The sequence below is a fragment of the Anas acuta genome, chromosome 8 (genome assembly GCF_963932015.1).
Source record: "Anas acuta chromosome 8, bAnaAcu1.1, whole genome shotgun sequence".
NCBI lineage: Eukaryota > Metazoa > Chordata > Aves > Anseriformes > Anatidae > Anas > Anas acuta.
In genome coordinates this window covers 10,436,603-10,461,599 of record NC_088986.1, presented here as the reverse complement: position 1 = coordinate 10,461,599, position 24,997 = coordinate 10,436,603, and the positions used below count along the sequence as shown (strand labels likewise).

At 46.0% G+C, this 24,997-nt stretch overlaps 2 protein-coding genes and 2 non-coding genes across 8 annotated transcripts in view; 3 read left to right on the top strand and 1 right to left on the bottom strand.

Annotated features, from left to right (window-relative positions):
* ARMH1 (armadillo like helical domain containing 1) lies at positions 1-24,997 on the top strand. Of its 3 annotated transcripts, none has more exons than XM_068691362.1 (12): positions 1-506; positions 2,613-2,826; positions 3,185-3,253; positions 3,772-3,938; positions 4,759-4,955; positions 5,106-5,190; positions 6,929-7,051; positions 7,236-7,308; positions 8,175-8,304; positions 8,930-9,007; positions 9,369-9,477; positions 15,924-16,096. In XM_068691362.1, exons 2-12 carry the CDS (start codon positions 2,621-2,623, stop codon positions 16,094-16,096), a joined length of 1,410 nt encoding a protein of 469 aa, XP_068547463.1. In that variant the 5' UTR covers positions 1-506; positions 2,613-2,620. The 3 variants fall into 3 exon arrangements, with proteins under 3 accessions (XP_068547463.1, XP_068547464.1, XP_068547465.1); XM_068691363.1 differs by lacking the exon at positions 15,924-16,096 and adding an exon at positions 22,899-24,997 and having other exon boundaries at positions 4-506; XM_068691364.1 differs by lacking the exon at positions 15,924-16,096 and adding an exon at positions 12,632-14,329 and having other exon boundaries at positions 10-506.
* On the top strand, positions 5,480-5,594 carry LOC137860789 (U5 spliceosomal RNA). Its single transcript, XR_011099184.1, has one exon. It is a non-coding gene; the product is annotated as a U5 spliceosomal RNA (small nuclear RNA).
* Positions 6,722-6,836, top strand: LOC137860787 (U5 spliceosomal RNA). Its single transcript, XR_011099183.1, has one exon. It is a non-coding gene; the product is annotated as a U5 spliceosomal RNA (small nuclear RNA).
* KIF2C (kinesin family member 2C) overlaps positions 9,825-24,997 on the bottom strand; it is a 77,348-nt gene continuing 62,175 nt past the window's right edge. For 2 of the 3 annotated variants that reach the window (XM_068691360.1, XM_068691359.1), the window contains 18 exons: positions 23,951-23,998; positions 22,866-22,985; positions 22,027-22,137; positions 21,530-21,630; positions 21,174-21,269; positions 19,914-19,968; positions 19,664-19,826; positions 19,312-19,402; positions 17,657-17,720; positions 16,475-16,566; positions 16,066-16,208; positions 14,534-14,738; positions 13,994-14,104; positions 13,691-13,758; positions 11,845-11,953; positions 11,641-11,757; positions 11,149-11,275; positions 9,825-10,509 (listed from right to left, as the gene is read on the bottom strand). In XM_068691360.1, coding sequence (XP_068547461.1) covers positions 10,430-10,509; positions 11,149-11,275; positions 11,641-11,757; positions 11,845-11,953; positions 13,691-13,758; positions 13,994-14,104; positions 14,534-14,738; positions 16,066-16,208; positions 16,475-16,566; positions 17,657-17,720; positions 19,312-19,402; positions 19,664-19,826; positions 19,914-19,968; positions 21,174-21,269; positions 21,530-21,630; positions 22,027-22,137; positions 22,866-22,985; positions 23,951-23,998 — 1,901 coding nt within the window. In that variant the 3' untranslated portion in view covers positions 9,825-10,429. The remainder of the gene's footprint in view (positions 10,510-11,148; positions 11,276-11,640; positions 11,758-11,844; positions 11,954-13,690; positions 13,759-13,993; positions 14,105-14,533; positions 14,739-16,065; positions 16,209-16,474; positions 16,567-17,656; positions 17,721-19,311; positions 19,403-19,663; positions 19,827-19,913; positions 19,969-21,173; positions 21,270-21,529; positions 21,631-22,026; positions 22,138-22,865; positions 22,986-23,950; positions 23,999-24,997) is intronic. The other variant, XM_068691361.1, reaches the window with a different exon arrangement.

The window sequence follows — 24,997 nt, the reverse complement described above, 5'->3', positions numbered from 1 at the left end:
GCCTAGGGGGTGGGTGAGGGGCTGGGGGGGGTGGGCACGGCTGTCAGAGGGGGTTGGGGGGGGTGGGGGGAATGGGGGGCACTGAGGGGAATGGAGGGGCCGTGGGGAGGGGCAGGGTGCCCAGGTGAGGGGAGGACCCTCCGGGGCAGCAGCCTTTGGGTTCTGCCCAGGGCCCGTGGGGCCTGGCGGTGCGGGATCCAAAGGTAGCTCCACATCACCCGGCCTGCCCGCGGGTCCAAGGCTGCGCCTCACGCCTGGCAGCGCCAGCCTGCCTTTTGGTCTGGTTTAGCAGTAGGTGGCATGCAAACAAGCACCGAGCTGCCCCGCCGTCCCTAAAATCGCTCGTGTTTTTCTTGGCAGGAGAAAGGAACTGCCCTGACCCCAGCCCTGGTGTGATTGTTAGGTCCGGTGGGCTGGGGCGCAGCCCAGCGCCGGTGAGGGCAGAGTTTGGAGCTAGCAAAGAGGAGTTATGTGTCGTTTGTAGTGCTGACAAACAGCTCAGGCAAGTCATTTAACTGCCCTGTATGTATCTGTGTGTTCCCATATGTAGAGTGGCAGTAATAAAAATACTCGGGTACGTTTTCAGGGTGCTTTGCAATGTCAGCTTAAAGAGCACTATGTCAGCAGATGCTGTCGTTATAGCAGCCAGGGACTGATACCGCCGTATCCTCAGAAGTCTCGTGATCATTTTTTCAAGCTCATTTTTCTTCGCCGTTGATTCATGGGCAAGCTCTTTGTATCAATAAAATCCTCATGTCTTAAAGCTGGTGCTGGTTTTTCTGAACAGTGGAAGCTACTGTAGCTTTAAAATAAAAATAGGGCAGCATTACACCACCAGCATCTCAAACATAAATATGGAAACATTAATTTAGAATCAATTTTAGGATGTTTCAGACTGTAAAGTTCTTTTAACAAGATCTCTGTTGAGGACAGAGGAGCACTTTATGGGACTGTAAATTTCATGCAAACAGTCTCAGTGAAATACAGATTCCTCCTACATACTAGCTGTTCTCTCAATATCAATCATACGCCTTGCAAGTAATGTTTCACAAATATTCTGTAAATCACGGGAAAATGCTCGCAATAATGTGAAATATGACTTTCACTTGACTGTTTCACCAGAGGCCCCTAACAGGCCATTCTCCTGTCAGCACTAACATTTGTTATGGCTAATAACACTTTCAATCACAACTATTTTGGGAAAATGGATTTATTTTAAACCTGCTTCCCCGCAAAGGAGATCCTGAAAACGCCCTGCCAAGGACACAGGCTCCTTTCAGAGCACAGACCGTTAATTCCCAAATGAAATTTCGTCTCATCTTAAGTCTCAATCCTTGTGTCTTGGCCAACTTTTTGAAGTCTTTGTTTGTTTGTTTTCCGTCACTGAGATACTTTTCACCTCTTGGTCATTGTTTTCAGTGGGGTTCAGATAATAGCAATAGAAAATTATTTTGAGCATATGTCCTGGGGATATTTTGGAGCTTTTTTGGTACTTCGCTCCAAATTCTTGAGGAACAGGCATAAGAACTTTGCAGATAGCTAATTGTTAATCTTAGTGACTTGGATTATATTGAAAGAAACTTCTTATTCTGAAACCCGGGAATTTTCTGTCATTTTAACTTTTTGGCAGATAAACCATACTTTAAATAAAACCTGAAATGGTGCTTTTCTTAGGTAGCACATACACGTCAGTGGAATTCTTGACTACACGCATGAAGGGAGGGTTTAGTCCTCTGGTGTTTCACCCCTCTACAAAGTGCACGTTGCCGTTTGTCAGGTTGGAATAGGGGGAGATCCTACTGAGGTAAAAGCGTGGCAAAGTAATTTGGTAAAACACAGGTTGCTTTGTGGGATTGAAGGAAGTACAGACAAGGGATGTTTGTGGAGCTTTGTCTTCTTGCCTATAGTTCTTATTATTTCAGTCCTTAGATTTTTTAATGATGGACCACTGAAAACTCAGAATGTGCACATAGAAATTAGACAAGAAAAAAAAAAAAACAGCAATTTTTCCACCATGCCAAAGGGTCCCAATCCGCTTTGCCACTGCCCAGGCCAAATCTCCTCCTGGAATGGATGTGGGCCCAGCCACAGTGACTCGCTGCACCCTGTGGGTGAGAGCAAGCTGCACCGCTGCGCACTAACAGGCATTTACAGCCCCCTTGACCCTGTCACTCCCCATAAATCCATACCTATTTGTGCTCTCATTTCACTCTATTTACTCTCTGGTAGGTCAGATATGAGATGCAGTGTTCATATCATGAACCTAGCAAGAAACCAAAGTGGGGGGAATGAGTAACATCAAAATGACTTTATTAACACAGCGGAGAAGAGAGTTCCTGTGGTGAAGCCAGCTGCCCTTGGAAAATAATCTCAAGTCTGTTGCGGATTCTCTGTGCAGCTTCAGGCTTACCAGAAACTCTCCTTTTAGCTCAGTTTTGCTATCTATGAAACAAGTGTAGGAAAAAGATGTAATAAATGGCTAGTAAGTGCTTTTATATTGATATTTAATTTGCCAGAGAACATTTTAAATGTGATTCTGGTGGTAATTCCTCAATACAGACTTCTTCTGTCTTTAAGGCCTTTTTTTTACCTTCTCACTTTTCTCTAGGCAGAAGAGATCATGGCTTCTGTCAAAGAGCAGGAGGCCATCAGGAAGCTCATGGTTTTCCTGCAAGAATGGGACAGTGGTCACAAAGTTGCTCGAAGCCGCGTCCTGGACAGCTTCATCAAAAGCAATAATGGCAAGACAGAACCAGAGCTGGAGCTGGAATTCTCCCAGGGAGCCAGCTTGTTTCTGGCTCGCCTGACAGCATGGCTCAGGATGACGTATCTGTTTCCTTGAAAAGCTGAGGGTGGCGCGTGGTAGTGGGCTGGAGAGGAAGGGGATGTTCTCTAACAAAAAAATGTTCAAAGAATAAGTAGAGAGATCCATACCCAGATGCAGGGGAAAAAAATAGCTATCTAAAGATGGAACTGAGAGAAAAGTCATGTAGTTTGACTCTCAGGAACCTAGAATTAGTGGTTTTTCTCCTGTTGGGGTGAGCGTGCTGCCTCTGCACACCTTTGAGAGGAAGCTCCATGCTCCCTCTAACAAAGTGGGTACCCAGGTTCAGAGCTCCAGCTTGCCAGTTGCCAGGGGGGCACCAGGATGGTCTGTCATTCCCTCCTTAGCCTTATCGAACAGCTACATGCACAGCACGTGCCTTGACAAGCTGCTCAAGTCTATTGGCATCTTCTTATCTGCTGCAGGCGGGTGAGTAGAGAACGTAGCTGCATGAGAGGTGCACGCGAGGGTGGCAGGGTTCAGGAGAGAAAGAAGATAACAGGTCCTGGGCAGGCTTTTGGAAGGGCTGTTTAAGCATTTCATGCAGGGCAGGCCCCAGCAAGGGCTGTGGCTTACTGCAAGTAGGATTTTGAGATGTTCCCAAAACCCAATCCACTGCTTGCCCATCACCAGAGCCGCTGGGTCACTGGCATGGCATGGGAGGAATGTGTTGGGAGCACGAGTGCAGCAATGGGGCTTTCTGTGCCTGCCGTTCAGTGTCTGAAATGAGCACAGAGGGAAAACAGGAGCTGGTGACCTGCTGCAGAGCATGCTGCTGGCAGGCATCTGCCACAGCCATCCCAGCTCAGCCCCAAGCACCTCTTGTTGGGTGTCTGGCACCAGGGCCCTGCTACAGTGAGGCAGGAGGTGAGTGCACAGAGTGCTCGCTCGGGAAGATGGGCTCCAGGGCTGGTGACATTTTGGGCTTTGTTCCCCCATCCCTGCAGGCGCAGATACCTTATTGAATTTCTGGAGATCGGAGGTGTCATGACTCTCCTGGAAATACTAGGGCTGAACCACCTGAAAGAAGAGGACAAAAGGGAGTCTGTCAAGCTGCTCCAGCTCATCGCAAACGCTGGCAGGAAGTATAAGGAGCTCATTTGTGAGAGCTACGGTAGGCGGCGTGTCCATCTGTGCTTTTTCCTAATTCAGCCGAGGATGTTCTCCGTGACCTCTGGCCCCCAGGGCTGCTCGCAGCGCTGCGCCCCTCCTTCCCCTCCACCTGCCGATGGCAGATTGCCGTGGCGTTCGTCTTGCTGGAGGGAGTTCAGAGTCCTGGCTATTGTGGAGTGGTTGCATTTCATCCCCTCTCTGGTTTTAATGAGCTCGCTTACTTTACAGTGATTTCTTCTGATGTGATATTGCTGTCCTGCTGGTTGCAACTGCTACAGTGAAAATCACAAAACAGTTTCTATTCTTACCTGCAGCGTCTGCCTACCTCTAGAGGTGGGAGGGTTTCTTGCTTTTGAAAGAACCTTAACAATATTTTTTTCCTATTATTTTTTTTTTCTCCTGGACATCAGAAGCGAAACGCCATTCATTGCTCTGTAGTTCGGATTATGCCTCAGGTTGTCAGTGACTGTGGGGTGATACCTGCTGCCACAGCTTCCTCCCAGAGAGATGAAGCTGCAGGAGCAGCAGGAGGATCCTTAGCAGCACTGTTGGCATCTCAGTGCCAGGTTTGCTCCTTGTGTAAATGCCTGCAGAAGGGCTTTGGCCCTCTGCTCCAGCTGACAGCCTGGCTGTCTCTTTTTCCAGCTGGTGTCATGGCTCTTGATAAGAACAAAGAACTTTTCTCCTGGCTTCTGTTCCTCAAGCCACGCTTTGAGTGGGACATGACGCTGTGTTTTTTTGGGGGGCTGTCAGCAAAGCCACCGAGAAGTGTGACCTGCAGATTCACCCAGACATAATTTGGCATCTCTTTCTCCACACAGGGGTGCGATGCCTCGCTGAGTTGTTGGCCACCTCCACCTCAGCAGAGGCTCAAGAGGACGCGCAGGTTCTGCTGGACTCCCTGGGCCGCGGCAACCCCAAGTACCAGCACCAAGTCTACAAAGGCCTCATCGCGGTGCTGCCGTGCGCCTCCCCCCGAGCCCAGCAGCTGGCTCTGCAGACACTGGGGGCGATGCAGGTGGGTGGCAGGGCTCAAGGGGCAGCATCACCTTTCCTTGGGGCTCCCCCTGCCCCAGCCCATTTCCCCACGGGATCAGGGGGCAGCACGGAGCCACCCCTGTGCCCTCACGGTGCCAGCTGCCCCCTCACCCTGCCCCTGTCCCCACAGGAGCTGGTGGGAGAGGCGCCCCCCGCGCTGCTGGAGCCCCTGCTGGCCGTGCTGGGCTCGGCGCACCTGGAGGTGCAGCACGAAGGTAGGACCCGGCCGGGGGGGGCTCAGCGGGGCCGTTTCCCGCGCGCGCGCCTCATTAGCATGCGCCTCATTTGCATACCCGTGGTGCACCGCGCGGCACCGCGCGCTCCCGCCCGCTCCGGTCTCCGCCGCTGCTGCCTCGGGACGGGAACGGGGCCGGGAGCGGGGCCGTGGGGTGGGGAGGGGATGGGGGGAGCGGGGCCGGGGCTGCCCGGAGTTTGTGGGGGGCATCGCCGTGAGCACGGGGGGGGCGGGCGGTGCTGGGGTCGGGCCGGACAGGAATGGAGGTTATACTCTGGTTTCTCTTCAGATCGTATAAATCTTTCGCCTTTTACTAAAGATTTCCGTGGAGAGGAACAAGCACGAGTGTCGTGGAATTTTTTGAGGCTCTGCTTCGGCAGAGCTACCCATACTTGGTCAAAAATAGAACGGATTTTGGCTCTGTAGGTACCTAAAACCCCTTCCCAAAGTACTCTCCCTGCTTAGTTGTGGTTGGTGCATGTCGAAGCTATTCCTGTGGGTTCTGTCGCTGCTTATCCGCGGTCAGAGGCCGCCCCCCAGCTTCCTTTCGGGCGGTTGCAGAGAGCACTGAGCTCTCCCTGAGGTCCCCCAGGGGATCACCACCGGTCACCAGTCACCAGCCGGTTTCACTCCGGCTCCACTCCGTTTGCCACCACTCTCCTGGCCCAGCCGCCCCACCAGTTGTTAACCCAGCCCAGCTGTACCTGCCCAGGCCACGCGCTGCCAGCTGCTCTGTGAGCATTCTATGGCAGATGGTGCCACAGGTCCTGCTGGAGGCTCGGCAGCCCACCTCAGCAGCCGTTCCCCTGTCCCCCAGGCAGCTCACCCGGCCACAAGGAGATGAGGCTGGTCAGGCAGGACGTGCCTTTCATGAACCCATGCCGGCTGGGCCTGATCCCACATACACTGCATGCATGTGGGACCCTGCTGGTCTCACACACACTGCATGATTGCACTGATTGCAGCACAGACGAGCTGTCCCAGCCCCTCTCCTGGCAGCGAGGTCCGGCTGGCAGCCCTGCAGCCCCCGGGCCCTGCAAAGGACCCTTGTTATAGGATGGGCACCACACTGGCTGATGACACACAGGGGAGGCACGGGGAGCCTCAGCCTTCCCTTACCCTTAGCAGTCGCGCTCCCCCTGCGGCCAGCAAAGGCGGAACGGGCTGGAGAGGCGCGGGGTGTTTGGGGGGAGCTGCCCCGGCTCGGTTACCGGCAGAGCGGGGGGGGGGGCGCGCTGGGGGCAATTCCGCGCCATGCGGCCCCAGGCCCCGCCCCTCAGCCCCTGCTCATTTGCATACCCGGCGCGCACCGCGGCAGCGCGGCGCGTCCCGGCTCGGTTCCACCGCCGCTCCCGGCACCGTGCCGAGCCCCGAGGGCTGCGGGGGGACGGGGCAGGGGGAGCGGGGAGCAGGGAGCGGGGCCGGTGCTGCCCGGAGCCTGCAGGGAGCAGTCACCGTGAGCTAGGGGGCGGCGGGCGGCGCTGGGGCCGGGCCGGAGAAGAATGGGGGTTATACTCTGGTTTCTCTTCAGATCGTATAAATCTTTCGCCTTTTACTAAAGATTTCCGTGGAGAGGAACAAGCACGAGTGTCGTGGAATTTTTTGAGGCTCTGCTTCGGCAGAGCTACCCATTCCTCGTCAAAAACAGAGCTCAGCTATTAGCTTGTATCCTTTGGAGATACCTAAATTTTGACTGATGTGCGCTGCTTTCCCCGCAGCCCTGCAGCTGCTGCCGGCCCTGCTGCCCCTCCGTGTCCGCCCGGCCCTCCTGGCGGCGCTGGTGGCCGCGCTGACGCCTCCCGGGCACCCAGCGCTCGCCTCCCGCAGCGAGAGCACCGCAGGTAACAGTGCCCCCGGCTGGGGCTGCCCGGACCTGCAGTGATCTGCTGAGGGTGGCAGCTCCGGCTGGCTACAAGCCTTCCCTGAGGAGAAATCCTCTTTTTCGTGTTACCCCGTCCCCTCCCTTCTCACACCTCGGGGCTGTTCCCAAGCATCCTTCTCACTTGGTTCATTTTCCTCCCGCAGACCCAAACGCGCTGTGCCTGAGGGAGCCGACGCTGGCGTACATTCAGCAGGCAGCTGCCGCAAAAGCCATTGGGTAAGAGACTTTGCAGCAAACCCCACAGGAGCATGAAAAAGACTTCAGGGAAGCATCTTCCTTTGAATAGGATTTTTTATTTTTTTATAGAGAGATGAGGAGTCCTTTCAGCTCTGGCCCTGTCTGCTGTCACAATGTCCCCTTTATGGCTGGGCCTGGATGCAATGTGTGTGTGTGTCCTTCCACAGCACAGGGCTGAGGGGTGCTGTATTGCTCAAGAACACCATATTCTCCACATAGCTGTGAGCCACAAGTAGTTAAATGTTATTTAACATCAGCTGCCCAGTGGAAGAATCTAGTGCTTATGAGTGACTGCAGAATCCTTAAATTCAGCCATTTGTGCTAAAGTTTGTGCATTCGCTGTGAATTTCTTGCGGTGTCCACAAGATAGTGCTATAAGAACACTTTTTCTGCAAAAGTAGATGACAGGGGAAAAAAAGGTTTTCCTGCATAAGCAGGTGAACTTAGTGGGTACAGAGACACACTGGAGCATCTTCCGGGGTCATGCTCACAGAAGCAATAACATTGGTGGTATTTCCACTTTGAGTCCTGGGTTCTTTATGGTCATGCAGGAAACGTTCTAGAATTTAATGCACACTAGGAAGCTCCTGAAAATAATGAAACAACTGGTTTGCAGCAAGAATATGTTAAATGATTGACAATCCATGTAGAGCCAACTTTATTTTTATTTTGCTTGTTTGTTTTCCTGTCTCCTGCCCATCATTGCCTCTAGGGCAGGGTGGAAACAGGAACATGTCAGTTTTCTATTGGGGTCACACCAGGTCTGCACCAAGAGGGCCAGACCCAATTTGTTGTGTGCCCCTTCCCCTGTACAGGGTAGGGGCTGACAGCCTGTCTTATTGCAGCATATTAGCCAAGGAGTCAGTAGAAGTGGCAGAAGAGCTGATCCAGCTGAACGTGGTGCATGGCCTGATGGTCGCTGTGGGGAACATGGAACATATGCCCAGCCAGAGACACAGCAGCATCTCCCTGAAGGTGAGTGTGATGGTACGTGGTGGAGGCCAGTGTAACACCGAGTCTCTCCCCTGACCACTCGAACAGAAAGGCTCCCTGCATTGTGGGCTTTTTTTTTTTCTGAGTACATCAGACACAGCCTTATTCACAAAGGCAGGAGTGGCACTTCCTTCAGGCAGTAGCAGTGCTTCCTGTCCCGTATGCCAACCACCAAAAAGAGGGTGCTGAGAAGCCAGTGTTGGCCCTCACACCTCTGTTCTACACAGCAGCTTGCCCTGAGTAGCGAGCACAGAGCTCACAGGCTAAACAAGGCAGTTTGCTTAGAGCTAGACACTAGCACAGAAGTATAAGCAGGATATTTTGTCCTGCTGGTGCTGCATAAAGAGCCACCTTAGCACAACTCTGCCTACATAACAGTCACAGGTAATGGCTGGGAAGAGGAAGGACCATGCTGCCAGTAGACAGCAAGGGGCTGAATGTGGGACAACTGAGAATCAAGCTACTCAGGGTGAAAAGGGGGTTACAAACCACTGAAGTTCATGAAGTGCTGCTAAAGGAGGTGGCTCAGGGAATAACTGTCACGTAACATAGAAGTGATCTAGAGCTGCATCATACATGTACCAACTCTAACTCTGTTCTGTTGCAGTACTTTGTCCATACATTTCCCTTTGTGGAGGAGCACATGAAAAAGGCAGTAGGGGACACACTTTTCCAGCTCTTTATGGTAAGCATGCCTTTCTTACAGGTTTCAATGGCCCTTAGAGCTCAGTCTGTTTTCCATGGGTGTAGAGACTGGACTTTTTAAAAAAAATCCAGTCTTCAATAATATTTCAGAAAAGCCTACCCTTTGGAAAGTGTTTACCTTCAGGCTGTGTTCAGGAAGATAATTGCTCTGACTCCTTGCTCTCTCAGACTCCTGCTAGGTCTGTAACAGTGGGAATTTGGTGTAAGAATGAGGCATGAGGTGACGAGCTCCTCCCAACCAGGTCCCTCCTGAGTTTGGCTCCTGGGGTGCAGTATGTAGCACTTGGGCTCTGCCTGCATCATACTACAAGTCATCATAACACTATCATGACCTCTTCAAGGACAGTCCTGAGACCTGGTACACAAAAATGGATCAAGCCCAGGCTGAAGAACTGGCCTCCAGTATACTGGACATCCCCAAAGACATGGGAAGGAAGCAGTCCACAGAAGGTATGTACAAGGCTGGGGTCACAGTCACTTCTCCAGCAACACTCCCCCCTTACACTAACATCACAAATTACTCGCATTGTTGGAAAGCTGCTGAACATATTATTTTATATGGCATGTTAACTATTTCCCACGTGGAAGATACATATGAAGTAAAAGCCTGGGGCTATCTTTGAAGCCTAACTGGACTCCATAGGTACAGAGGAGGCACAGGGCCCTTCCAATTTTCCTGCTACCAAAAGGGCAGAGCCACACACTACAACCTGTTGGGCTTTGCTAAGTACAGGAGACTGGTTTAGAGGCTCCCCCCCCCCCCCCCCGCCACTAGGCAAGATCTACCCAGCAGGATCTCTATTAAGAAACAACATTTATTTTAAATGATTTTTATGCAAACATTACAAGAGTAAAGACTAAAAAGAAGCTTCCTCAAAGAAATCAGTCTTTCTCCACAACACCAAGTCTTTAGGAACAGTTAGACTTTAGCAAAAAATCAGTAAGAAATATTTTATAAGATAGAAGTTAATTAAATACAGGAACATTTATTTATCAAGTTTCTTAAAATACTGATTTTTTACAATCACATAGTCGGTTTTCTTCCTAGAAGAGACTTGCGAAAGTTTCAAACACATCTGGACCAAAAGTTATATGTACACCAGAAAGTAATACATTAATCTAGTTCTATCAGAGGAGACCATTGTCTCTAACAAAGGACCAGATGTCAGACATACCTAGCACACTCTCAGGCCCCCCTCCCCAAGCCTTGCAGGCATGGTTTCTAGCAGGGTCTCTGCAGAGTCCCCTGATACCAGGCCATGAAGAAAGGCTGCCACATTCACTGCCCTCAGGCACACCAGACCTGCAGACACCCTACTGCACTTGAAATAGGAGTTACTCAAACCACTGACAAACATGCAAGACATACAGAAGACTGCTTGTGAACCAGGTTTTGCTGTATTTACTGAGGCCTCTGCTTGTTCATCTGCTTGCTGGCTTGCTCCTCCAGCTGCATGGCAACCACCAGGGCATCCAACGTTTCTGTAATGGAAGACAGCATTAGCAGGGGGACTGACCTGAGGGCTGAATTCTCCAGCCCAGCTGTTCTTTTCAGCAGCTCAGCTGCCGCCATCTGCAAGGGCCACAGAGGCAAGTGAACTGTGCAAGAACAGCTCAGTCAACATCAGATCCCCAGCATCACATCCTGCTGGATCTCACAAAGCTTGTCAGCTTTACAGTGGATAGATATTAAGGCCCGCTATCCATGAAAAACAAAAATGGAAACAGTAGACATACCCCTACAAATGCCTATGGTATTGGCATCTATTTCTCAGGTGCCTGTTTTTTGGGCAAGGCAAGAGATAAGCTATGTCTGTTTTATTCATTGGTTACATCAACTCTTCTTAGTGGGTATAGCATTATTCTCAAGAGAGGGCAGTTTTATATGGCATTGAAAAAATATTTTCAAAGTAAGTTTTGGCTAGTACAGACGATAGGACATTTCAGGTCTGATGCTGTGATCTCCTAGCAAAGTGCTCAGAACTGAGTGCTCAACACCACCACCACTCCCAGATAAGCAAGCTGATGTTATTTCAGATCTTCAAGAGAAAAGAAAAAGATTAGTGACAGTGCTATTCAGAAACTCTTGAGTAGGCACTATCTCAAGAAACATTAACATACCTCTGACACTAAGGAAATTTCTTGAGCTCTCTTCTACGAAGTACTTTGCTCTGCTCACAAAGGTCTCAAGATCATAGTCTGGTTGCTCTGTGATTCCCAAGAGGTAGTCAAGTTCAGTCGTCATTCTCTGTATTTACAAGAAAGACCATGAAGAGAAATCAAAGAAGTCAGCTTTCTGAAAATTCAATGAGTTGCTTTGAATATGGCACACCAGAGCAGAGCTGAGCTTTGACAGCCCAGTATCAGTTGGTGCAAGCAGAGCTTGCTAGCTGGAGGGGAGGGGGACTGGCTGGCCACAAGCACCGGAATTCCACAGTGTAACCAGTTGAGCAGGAAACCAGAGGGAAAAGCTAGCACTGAGGAAAAGGTAACACCACTGACAGCATCTTGCATTACAGCCCACAGCCTGCCCAGTAGCACTAGGCTCAGACAAGGCAAGTTCCTGTCAACATAGAGAAGGCAGCTTAGGTTGGGCTTGCCTCTTACACCTACCTGTCTCAGTTCTCTAAGCTGTTCTACAACCTTCTCCTCCCGTTCACCAATCTGAGTGACAGCCTCACGGAAATTGAACATGTGGGGAGACATATCTTCCTCCTCATCCTTGGAGAGCTGCAAGAAACAGCTCAAGTAAGAACAGCAGGTTGTTTTCAACAACCTCAAGCTTTGAGATTTGTTCAGCCCACTGCCCACACATACATTGTGTTGAAGAGTTGAGCTTTCTCCGCTGATCTCCGTTTCCTCATTCTCAATCTCCATATGATTCTGTGTTTCACCACCTCCATTATGAGGGCTGAGCTCTTTCACTCTGCAACAAGAAGATTAACCACTCAGTCTTTCAGCAATTTCAGAGCTACAGCAACACAAAACAGCTACTGCAATCCGTTGGTGCTCAGCACTGACTTCATTAATTAATGAAGTCAAAAGCATTTGACTTCATTAAGAAAATCTGCATTACCACACCTGGAGCAAGCTTTCATGGACAAACTCCAGAGGGCTGTGGGAAGCAAAGCCAAGAGATGTGTCTTTACGTCCAGCCTAGCCACATCAATTTAGGACTTCTCCACAAGAGAAGTGTTCCAAGTACACAATACTAATAGCCTGTGTATGTGTGAAAGGCTTTGCTGGCAATCTTCCACATATCAGGTTGGTTTGTTGTGACCAATTAAGAGGACTTTGTATGGAAAGAAAAGGAATAAGGCTGATCCCCACCCCTCCCATAGAGGCCCTCCATGCCAGAATAGGCCTATAAGGATAAAAATCATATCTGAGGACACAGAGCTAGAGGTAGAGGTCAGGCATCAGCTAGGTACTTTCTTCTAGTTACTAATGTCAGCTTCATATTTCCAGTTCCAGCTTACACACTCCCTTTATAGCTTGAACTTGCCTTGTGCACTAGCTAAGAATCCAATGTGTACAACTGAAGACTAGCATCTTACTGAAGCACACCATAAGTCAGATGTTGCATTTTGTCGTGTACTTTCAGGTGATTAGGAATGACTGTCCACCAGAAAAAAGAACTTCAATCCAGAACAAAATCTGGAAACCTGTCAAGATCCCTAGAGCTCCTGAATGCTTGTGGCTTGAATAGCAGACACCTTTCAGAGGCTGGAAAGGAAAGAACCAAGCAGCCTTTTGCAAACCAAACAACAGAAAGCTACCAAATCTGAAGTGTGGAAGTGTCATCTTGTTGACATACAACAGAAGTCATAGGCTCTGCAGCCACAGCACACAGATCCACACAACACAGCATCAGCAACAAAAAATTCAAGCACCACTGACCCTGGTGAAAGAGGGAAAGGCTTAGCTCTTTCCTTAGCTGTTGAGCTTAGACTTAATACAGGCTGCTCTCCCTGTAGCTGTAGAGTCTGTCCTTTTTTGCTTGTCACCCACCAGAGAGGTGTAAGGGCACATAAAGGCTCTCTGCTCTGCACAGCAGTTCCAGGTTTCAGCAAGACCCCCTTGTGAATCTTAAGTCTCAGTCCTTACAAATCTTTTGTGCACTGCAGGTACCCAAAGCCCAACCACGGAGCATTCAAAATCCACATTCACACCATTTGCTGCAAGGCACATGAGTTCTCCAGATTCTTTAGATTTCACCCAAAATCTCCTTAGTGTCATACCCTATTAGCTTCTATCAAAGTCCATCAAACACACCTACTGTCCTTCTGCAGGGTCACATCAGGGAAACATTCTTAGCACACACATAGGGGACCCTGCATAGAATACTGCAGGAAGTAAAGTCATGGAGGTAACCATTCAGGATGTGCTGCTAACAGGGTAAACTCCCTACAAAAAACAAGGTGGTCTGAAGTCTTACATAAAACACTCCTTCGAGTAAAAGAGAGTTATGGTTTTATACAACCTCTATTATCCCCCCCATAATAGTTTCTGAAGACAGCTTTAAGATTATTCGCTCCCAGCAAATGTAACCTCCAAATTGTCATCACAGGTAATGACACCAAGAGAACTTTTGATCAGTATGAAAGCAGCCAAAACACTTTCTGCAACAAGAGTAGAATCCCCAGGCCAGAAAGGCCATTACCTGTCAGCGTATCTCAGTGTGTTTAAGGTGTACTCGCATGAACTCATGCCTGGAGAAATCATTGCTATCTGCAAACAGAACAGAAAGCCACAGTGAGTCCCACGTCTCAGAGCTCACCAGTTGTTGGTCTCAGTTGCTGTGGGTGAGGTAAGGAGAAAAACTGCAAGACTTTTTTTTTGCAGAGAACTGAAGCGTTGTGACTTCCAAGTCCCCTCCCCTTAGAAAGGGAGCATGCAGCTATCTGGACAAATTGCAGAGATCACAAGCAGTGAGTGGGTTCAGCTGTGCCACGCACATACTCACCATACAGGTTCTTGAGTTAGTTCCTATGAAAGAGTCTCTCAGCACCTGGGTCAGCTTGCTTTCCCGGAAAGGGGTATGAGATTTGTTCTGGCCTAGAGCTCGGATACATTCCTAAGAAAAGACAAATCATGAATGCAGTCTCTACATCTCTTCTCAAACAGCTCTGCAAGCTACAGCCACCAACTGCTAGTAAACCCAACAGGCTGGACAATGGTCATCTTCATTGCTCTGTATGTGCTTCATAGCCTTTTAAATAGACTCCACATACTTGACTGTCAAAAAAGATACATGGTTTATCCACCATACATTCAATAAAAACTTGAATGAAGCTTGAAATGTGTGTCTGACAAAACTACACTGCCTTCCTGGAAACATTATAAGTGGAAGTATACACATCATGTTCATGATTATTAAAATACAAAGCTGGAATTCCTTTAGCTGTTCTTTTCCCTTGCACTGAAAAGAAACAGCAGATAACCCCAGAGGAAAACAGAATCCATGTGCTGAGTAGTACCATTTGCTCCTTGAGTTATAGCTCACCTTCAAAGCTAGCAGGCTTTTATTGATTTCTGCCCCTTCCATTCGTGTCTGCCTGTCAGCACTAGATGTGTCCGCACCCCTCTCATTTCCTGCCAGATCCACCAAGGAAAATTTGCCAAGCATCTTCCCTCTTCGGCGCAGTAAGATTTGGAAGCAGGCATGTGACCGTGAAGAGCTAGCATTTGCAAAAGTTTGTCCCGATGTCCTATAACAAATAAGCAAACAAGTGTTAGAACTGTGTCACAGAAGACTCTGAGGTCCCAACAGCACTAGACCTGCAACCAGTTCAGTTGTTTAACCCACATTAATACCTCAAGATTGCATGAAATAAAGAATCACTTCTCATATCAAGCTGCCTGGCTCAACTTAACCAGCCTGCACTAGAATATTTTTCTGACTGCTAATACCTTGTATGCATTTGAAGCTAGAAGAAATACCTTGAGCACAGCATCTTCCTGCTACAGAGCAGACCACATGTCATTCTCCTAATGCTATCACACAGTAAGCTCCACCAAGCTTCCTCCACTAAACAGCATTAGCTGTGCTAGCACATTACAGGCATAGTAAATCCCTTTCCCCAGCCAAGCTGGCTTGCTGGTTAACCTCTGCACCTGCTCTGTCACTGCAAGAGATTGGAGTCTGATGTACCATAAACCTCACTGTGACCTTCATCATCATTTATACCCTGCAAGGGCTGGCAGGTTTGCTGTTCCACCCACATCCCTGCTATAGGGGAAAATAGAAGGAGGATGTCCTTAAAAATTGCTGGGGGAGGCAGGAGTCTGAAGTGTTAGACAGTTGTTGGCTGAAGTGTCATTCTGCTGTGCATGCTTCTTTGGCTAAATGAGCTTTCAGGATGCACATGCAACGTAATACAGCAGCCAAGGAGTTCTCATTTGCCAAGTAATATTTCCCTAACAGCTGCACCTTACTAGACAGGTAAGACTTGCCGATACAGAATTTAGCCCTGATTAAAGACAAGCCAGTACAACAGCAGAGATACCCCAACTGCAGCTGGCCTGCCAAGATGAGCAGCCAAGCCTACAGCTGTCCCTCAGCACCTTCTCTCAGGGACTCTTTAGAGAAGATCCCCAAATGACATGAAGCATTTTTGCTGTTACAGGAACAACTCATCTGGCCTGCAGTTAAGACCAAGTATTTTTGCAGCTATAGCTTGATGCCATCTGCTCTTCCTCAATCTTACAAGCCCACAGGGAACTACATATGTTCCTGTAAACTACTTCTAGGAAATAGGCATTGGCACCAGGCAGCCATCTCAGCTGAGCTGTTTCTCTCTTCAGAAGAGATGTGAGGACATGTGGCCACTATGCAAGGAAGGCTAAACCCATCCCTGCCAGTCCTTTATTCTGTAACCCTCGTTTTCACACAGAGGTGTGGATCAGTGCCTGTCTGTTAGTGGATACAGCAGCCTCCTCTTTGAAATCTCCAAGCCCTGGGCTACAGTCACATTTTTTGCAGATACAGAGGTACAACAGGACATGGACTTTTCTTATTGTTTTAAGGCATCAAACCTGCATGCACTGCCCATCTCAATCATTCTAATGACATCTTCAGCACAGCTGACTTGTCTCTCTTGAAGGCCAACCACCTGGACCTGCTGCTTGCCATCCTCCAGGACTCGAAGCTTTGCCTTCTTATTCAAGAGATCAAACACCTATATTCAGGCAACAAAACCAAGACAAATCTGAATAACTCTCCTTGAGAAAGAGATTCGAGACTATAAAGACAGCACAGAGTAAGTAGAGAACTATATAGGAACAGCACATTTAACGTAGTCTTCCAATTCGATTCCAAACATCCCAAGAACAGTAGAGTACATAGAACTATTGAAACTATAAAGTTTCATTCCTCTGTTTATCAAATATGCAGTCAAAGAAGTCCTGCTAGGATTAATTTATTTTTTATTATAAAAAGTCTTACCTTTCCATTGTATATTTCAAAGAAAGTCACATAGACTTCCAGGTCCTGACTTCTGTACCTGGGCTGGTTTAGAAGAAGGAAGACATCTTGTGCTAGTGAGGAAAGACAGGAGTTTACTTAGCTACATTAAAACATACCCTAGCTGCTACTTGAATTGCTTTTGAATATTGCTTATCCATAATGTAGTGCTCCTGGCAGCTGAATGATGGCTATCCCAAGAAAATGCTTGGTTTCTACTGTTAATATTACTTGCAGACAGCAATGCTAACTGATCCAGTAAGATCAGTAGAAGCAAATACTGTCCCCCTTGCTGGTCTGGGAGAAAATTATGATCTGCTATTGCTTTGGACAGATTTGCAAGAGTCAAGCATTTGTTTGAAGCTCTTCCTGTGGAGAATCTAGAAGACACCTCTCTGAGCATCAGCATTGCTGCTGGAGACAACTTAACAGATTAGTTGGGCCTTTGTTTGAATCGAGTTCAGTCCCTCACAAACAGACTTCACACTTCGATCTGAAAAGCAGACTTTCATTCAGAGACAGTCATAATTGATTCAGGGACTAGCAAAGAGTTGCTTGTTTCAACTGCTTTGCTACACAGTTTCACAAAATGCTCTTCTGTAGGAAAAGTACAAGAGGTCAGGGTTCGTGGTGCTTTCTAGGGATTGTATCAAGGAGGGGTTTACAAGATATTCTCAGAAACAGGTGCTTTATGTGTGTGCATTTTTTTGTTTTTTTACATCTAGTGCTTAAATGAAAAAAATCAGATTTGTATGCTTTCTGTATAAAAAGCTTTATATCAGAAATGGATAGTATTCTGTTGCATTCAAGTCAGGCTATTTCCAAGTACCATCCTTAGGCTGATACAAAAGCAAAGCAGAACTAATCAAAATTAGATGTTTCAGCCCAGCAAGTGTCAAACTAGAAGATACGTCACCTATCTCAAAAGCAAATCTTTTCTGAGAAGTGATAAAAAGCAGGTGGATATAGAAAACTAAATGTTGGATGGAAAATACAGTTTGTGAAACGGAAAAACTAATCCCACCTCCTGCAACAAACACCGCCACTTATTAATGAAAACTTATGTATCTTTCCCCAGAAAAAAGTATCCATACAAAAACAAACCTTATCTATTTAAGGAAAGCATGCACTAATTTAATTTTCATATCTAAAGAATCAACTTACATGCAAAAGCATATATGCCCTTCGAGGCATTCTGTGCTCTCCCCAAGAAGTCTCCACCCATAGTCTGTGAAGAGAAAAGGCCATCAAAAGTAAGATATGGCACAAGAGCAAGTCAGGCTACCTGATTATAGTACTGAGAACATACTTGGAAGTTATCATGTATATGATAACTGATGTCAGTGAGGTGATTACAGCAGTACAATTAAAGTCTGTTTTCTACTTCCCTATCAGTTCAGAGAAGAGATTTGGACTATGCAAAGTGTCAGCTAAACGCCTGTAAGGCTATGCAGTACTAACTACTTCACAGGAATTTGGTGCAGTTATTCCTCCTAGGGGAAATGCAATTGCAACTGAATAGCCTCTGGCCAGAGCAGAGACTCATTTGTTTGGAAATATGTTTAGTACCATTTTCACCGTGACTTGCAAAAACTCACGTGTGATATCAAAATGAATCAACCTTGTGCACCAAGCTTCTTCCTTTACCTTCTTTGACAGGTACCTTTAATCCTCCCAGAACTTTTACTTGGTGCTATCTCAGTGAATCATTTAAAACACATCTCAATCCCATGATATATTCTCAGTCTACTAGAGTTTAATATGCAGCATTCCAGTCTCAAGGTGCAGCTATTGTCCTTGCACTACTTATGTGCCCTAGGATCAGGAAGGGGAAGTAATTAAGAAATGGAAGTAATTAAGAAATTTGAATGCCTCACAGTTGAATGATGCTCAGATGAGCAGGTTCGTGTGTGCATTTTAGTGCGATGAAGACAGCCATATCCAAATCTCTACAGTGCTTCCTTTTGGGTTAATGGAGGAGATAAACAGTTGACTACGTAATAGTGATAGGAGAACCTAGCCTAAAAACTTTGCCTCTAACACTTGAATGACAGCACCTGTCTTTATCATTTAAGCTGGTTAGCTAGCAAAGTCCAGTCCACATCACCTTAGTCTGACCTAAAGGCTTACTTGCAGAGCAAGAAGACAATGGATTTGGCTCCACTATCATAGTGTAAAGGAAGAGAATTTCCACTTTCCTTCCCTTTAGTTTCTAGAAGAGGAAAAAGACAACCCAGTTGCTGGAAATTTAGAACGTAACACCTCTGAGGCAGAAAACACAATCGCTGGTTCTCTTGAAACTGCAGGTGGTGGGCTGGAAGGAGCGGTTAGAAAGTGAACATAGTAATTTCCACCACTTCACAATACCAGACCATTTAAGCATTCATGTGCAACAAATAAGCAGCATTTTCTTACATAACCACTAAGGTCTTTGGAACGTCTCCAAACTCAAAATACAATACAGACAATAGCCTTTGTCTCAGATGTAGACTAATAGCCCTACTTTGCAAAGTCGGGGCAGCAACAGCAGTTCAAGGCAAGGAATAGCTATGGCTCTGTCACTAACACGTCAGGATATCATCCTTGGGTCTTTTAAAAAGGAACAATGGGATAAATTTAGCATGACTTTACTCACAACTTCAGAGGAAAGTCACTAACATCTCTGTATTTCTGTAGTTAGAAGAGGATTAACAACTGAAACTTATCTTTTTAAGAAAATAAAGCAAGATTTGAGCTCCTTTTACAGTCCTGTAACATCAAGGAACTTCAACATACTCTAGATAAAGCTAGAAAATTGGATACTTTGGAGAAAAACTTACATGTGTCTTGCCACTGCCTGTCTGGCCATACGCGAAACATGTCGCTTTTCCACCCTCAAAGATGGTCTGTACAAGAGGCCTAGCAGTGAACCTGGATATTCAGAAGGTAAAAGGCAGTTAAGGCAAGCAGTTCACATCCTGCTCTATTAATTTTCCTAAAGAAGCTAATTTCTTTTTTTTTTTTTTTTTGCAAGGCCACGCCAAAACTAAACTTTAGACTTTTCAGTCTTTTGGATTCCTCCAAAAATAATTTTCATATTTATTTCAGGCAGCAGTTTCTTTAAACTAGGCTGTCATCTAGCCATAGCTCAGTGCTATCTTGAAAGTCATTCCAACAAGAGGAAAGCGTTACCTGTACACCATTTCATTAGAAGCCATTTCATCAAATGAGAAGTCAAATCTGAATGCTTGGGTTTCAAGGTATTTTGTTAGATCCACTTTCTGCTTTGGCTCATGGACCAGCAGGACACATTTGCTTGGAATAGTAATCACATCAACTTCCTTCTTCAAAACTTCTGTTGGTGGAAGAGACCCCCATATTTAACATGAATAAGCAATGTCAAACTGCTCCAAAGTCAGATCTGCTTCGTCAGAACACTCACCTTGTTTATTTAGAGGGCGCTTCCTGACACAGACACAAATCCTGTGTTCCTCTATCTAAAAGAAAGAAGAAAACAAGTAATAATTACTTCCTAATTACACCTACTGAGTGTCACAGAGAAAGGTTCCATACTCTCTCACATTGACTTTTCAACACACTGAGTTTCCTCTGGTACTGGTCAGGGGGAGACCTACTCATGGAGGAGTGTAAGTCTTAAAGTCCATTGAATGCACAAGCAGCATTATGAACAATTTACTCCTGGGTAGCATTCTCAACATATCGCACAGAAATGCTCCTATACTAAAGACAGTGTCCCAAATATTCTTTTTTTTTTTTTTAGGATCAATAACATGTTCAGTTCTTGGCCAGCTGTCCAGCAAAATCTGTGACATTACTATTGCAACTAGAGTCAAATCCAGGTAAATTATTATTTTAATTTACCTCTAGAGGGTTTTTTTGACCTGAAGTTCTTCACTGATGCAGTAAGTTTAGCTATTTGTGCAGCACAGCTGCACATCAGTTGGATTTGAAAAGTGCCCGTTCTATTGGATGAAGCAGGAGGTAGGAGATGACAAGCTCAGCCCTGTCATGCAAGGACCTCTACACAAGCAGCTGGTTCTCAGCTGTCAGATGCAAGTACACAAACTACCTCGTGTTCTATGCTACCCAGCACCTACTCATGCTTGAACTTAAATGCTGTCATTTTTTCCACTGACTATAGCAAGGCTTTTGCTAGACAAAGACTACTTGTTCTCAGGAATTAACCAATGCTACCTCTGTAACTGCTGAGGGTCTCTGCTGAACTTGCTTTTTGTAGTTTGTCCTCTACTTTTGCTCTTTCACTTTTTGACCTACTCTAAAATTACTCAATATACAACTTAGGTATTTAACACTTACAGGGCACTAGTCTGTTTTAACTTACTTATACCTATACCTACAAACCAAACTGCTATGTAATAGGCTCTGCCCTTTACAAGCTCTGAGAACTACTGATGATACACACAAAGCATTGCATGATCATTTTCAAAGTGCAAACTCTTCACCAGTGCCATACGCAAAGTAATGCGAGGCAGCTTAGCCCTAAATAGGAGAGGTAAGTGACCTTGCATTTACTACTGGGTGCCCTCAGGATCACAATATGCTCAGAGGATTTCCCAAGAGCTGTGATGCACTAATTTGCTCATCTGCTAAAACCATCAGTACAAAATAAAGAAGTCAAAGTGTCTGTGTGCTGCACTCTGCAGCCTCAGTATTTACGTACTGGGTCAGTTATAGATAGTGGCTGGCAGTCTAAAGTTGCTCTGAATTCCTTGATCATCCGTCCAAACTCCGAGTTTGGACAACTGCTGTCAAATTCCTGCATGAGAAAACAGACATGAAGGTAATTAACCCGTAACAGAAAAAAGCCCCAGAGAACACCAAACACAACCAACTAAGAGTTAGAAAAGTATTCACTTGAAGGCCACAAGATTCAGAACATTCTGAAACTAGAATCAATCCATTCTTTCGCACAAATTGAAGAACAAAGAACAAAGTCTGTCCAAAATGCATTTTGGTTTTAACTACCAGGTTGCATTACCTTATAGAATTTTCTCTTATTGGCATAGAGTACTCTACCTGTGCACGTTTTGTCCTGATTTCACTGATTTGAGCTCTCTTTTCTTCTCTCTTGTTTTTCATTTTCTCCATCTCTTTCACAATATTAGATCTTCTCCGAACTAGATAAAATGAAAACACTTCCTTGGATTAAGCTTTCACCTTGATTTAAGCATGATGTTTTACAAAAATGTCAAGGTTACTGACAGACTAGCCTAAGTTGCATAGGAAATAGTCATCTTCAGAAGAATGGTCGTTGATTTTTCAGGGTTTCTTTCCCAAAGCTGATCTACCAACCAGAAGCTGGTTAGCATGTCACACCATCACTCTAAGGGCAGCATTTCTGAGGAGACAACCACTATAACAGAATGATATATTTATAATAAAAATACTTAGGCAGCAAGACTGAGTTTCTTAAGCCACCCTTTCAAAGCATTCGTCTAGGACTACACAAAGCAGCAATTGCAGCGATGCACTTCTGACTGGTGAGCCAGTTCTTACCCACTGCTGCCAGGTACCTGGGCTCGCTGAAGGGTTCGTTCTAGCAGAAAGCAGATGATCCTCTGAATTTCCATTTGTCAGTGTGGGTTCTGGAGCATAGCTCAGCCTGCTAGTCTTGGTACGGCCACCTGCGGAAAGAAGCCACACCAAAGACAATAACTGGAACCCAAAGATCAAGAACATTTTGTAATTTGCAAATCCTCACAGACCACAGCTATTCCTCAACTCCAATTCTGGATCAGGAAGGAGAACTTGCTAAAATAGATGTGCAAATTTTTTAAATTCTTCACTGATCACAAACTTTATTCAAAGCTACAAATCGATGCCACACCAACTAGGCAAGAAGTTAATATCAAACCTCTTATTTGAATGCCTTTGCAAAACTTAATACGCAAGGAATGCCCACAGCTATTCATGGGGTAGGTCTGGTAAAGATAAATAACTACAGATTCATTATTCAGGCAGGCTAAAGTCCTTACTTTACTCAACTGGTATAGGTAGAACTACAACCAGTGTAGCTGGAGCCTGTTGTCAGCATTATTAAGACACTTGGCTTCCCACTCCAGTCCTGTAAATGCCACTTTATGCTGGTATGCAGATACCACATACACCACAAGCACAGCTGCAGCTCTCTTGTTAACAAAGTACACCATCCTTCAAAATAGTTTTCAGAGTCCTTTGAGAACCCCTTCAGGCAGAAGCCCTGGATGTTTACATTGTGGCAGAACTCCCCCTCTCTCATTTAATATATGAAGGGGTAGGGGTTGCTCCTCCCCCTAGATTTGCAGTTTACCTAATTAAATACATACAAAGCATGTTGCTTCTTAAGAATTCTCTGGGTTCTTTTTCCACTCACCAGGAACTGACAAATTGTTTCTTGTTTGTGTAGAAGTGCAGGGATCCACCCCCATCTCATTTTCCTGGAGGCTGCACTGAGGTTCCGTGATGACAGACATCCTGGAGCGGCCACGCATAGCTTTGGAAAAACGAATTCAAGTTCAGCATCATGCAGACACTCCGACATTTGCAAGTAATCATTTACTCCAAGAAGTGCAAGTTGTACTTAAAAGAACCATTTTCAGACCTCTGGTGCATTACCAAAGCCTAGGATAAAGCACTGATGGAAAGGTAGGTGGGTGAGAAGTGACCACTACAGAAAAGCACACAGTTCATTCCAGATTTGCAGTTTCAATGACATTCTTTCCAGATACCACTAAGGATTCACTAATATGGCAGTTCTGGAGCCTTGATACCTAGGAAGGAGGCAGTTACAACTCAGGGGACTGAGAAATCCTCTGAAGTTTCACACTCACAGGGCTACGAATTAACTGTGATGGTGACAGTATGAAAACCAAGGCTGTACCACTAATTTTGCTATAGAGACTACAGAGTGGGTTATCTAGGGAAGCTCTAAGGAAAAGTCAGGATAAAAGGATTCATTTCTTATGCCTTCCACATCCAAAGGGAAAACTGGTCATGAGCCAGGTTGTGCCCACCATTACAACATCCAAACACAGATGGTGTGTGTAGCAGTGGCAGTTTGATGACACTAAATTCAGCTACAAGACAGACTACCTATAATTGCAACAGCAAACCTTCAAAAAGGGCCTTTCTGTAGGCAGTCTCCATTGCCACATACCTAGTTACAGTTCTTTCACTGAGACAAATCACTCACCCAGGAAGCTTAGCAGGTGACAGGAACATACACCTCAACAGATTTGTAAAGAAAGCAAATCTGATATGAAAAAAGTAGAAGTGTGGTATGAAAGCTAGAGCTACTCTCACCTCCACCTCCAGCAATCACAAGAATTTATCCAGAATTAATCACTATGAGTTGAAAGGAAATTAGGTTTGTTTCACATCAAGGGTGAATTTCAATTCTGGATCAAATTCCTTACAATTCAGCCCACAAAATTCAGTGCTCATGTGTTAACTTTTTACCTGGATTCTTCTGCTCAGGTGCAGAGACTTTAGGTGCCATTGACGCAACTTTAGGAACAAAAAGAATCCATTTCATTATACACAGACATGGTATTTCATTCCTTTTGTCACATATGCCCAGACACCGGATCTCATCAAACTCAACAGCACTTTCTGCAAACAATAGTGGTCCTAGACAAGAATATTAGCTGCAGGATTTGCTGCATCTAAATGGGTTTGATTCAGATTGTTCTTGTGCACAAGAATATACAAAAACCTCTAAAGCTCTTACTGCTTCAGAGAACTTAGTATCTGTTTCTGAATTAATTCTGAAAGCACTGCTTTTGCTTTTCTTACTTCCCTGAGAGATGGAGACAGACACCTCCTGATCTTCTTTAATTTGCTTTGCCTAAGAACTGAAACCTGAAGCCAACATTACCTTTTTGATTGGTGCAGCACAGAGTTTGCTACAGGACACACATAGCCCGTGAGTGTCAAGGACTAACTGCAATAATAGGTAATATCTGATGAATACTGAAGTCACTGCTTCCCTCTTGTACTGTGAGCAAGTCTTCAGGGACAAGATTCTGCCAGTAGCAAAGGCAACAGGCATGTCAGATTTGCCATTAGATTCTGTACTTCAGGGGAGCAGCAGCCTCTGTGAGGACATTTCTCCATCAGCCACTGACTGGATTAAAACACCTTTATTCTTCCATCTGGCTACCCAGCTCCATTAAACAGGCCTGTCTAGAGACAATCAGCACTTTACCACATCATTTTTCTTGCTGATTCACAAAATCTGTGGAGAGTTCTTTGCATTCAAAGATGATCAGAAAAACTTTTGACACATTAAGCTTCTCAGACTGTTCCTGCCTCTCAGATACAAGGGGATTTGTACTGTTGTCTTTTGATTCCAGTTTCCCTGTCTTGCATCACGTACAACAAAAAAGGCTAGACAAATGCAGCCATTCACAGCTCATGTAAAAGGGCAAGTTCTATCCAGCTATGTATATTAAGAGATAATAAATCTTAATAATAAATGTATATTAAGAGTTAATAACCCTTTGA

What these genes read in the sequence shown, in the direction of transcription:
- ARMH1 (XM_068691362.1), top strand. Translation starts at nt 2,621, where the DNA reads ATGGCTTCTGTCAAAGAGCAGGAGGCCATCAGGAAGCTCATGGTTTTC. An exon ending in TTCTTATCTGCTGCAGGCGG is followed by an intron (nt 3,254 to 3,771) that starts GTGAGTAGAGAA and finishes CCATCCCTGCAG; the next exon opens with GCGCAGATACCTTATTGAAT. An exon ending in CCGCAGCGAGAGCACCGCAG is followed by an intron (nt 7,052 to 7,235) that starts GTAACAGTGCCC and finishes TTCCTCCCGCAG; the next exon opens with ACCCAAACGCGCTGTGCCTG.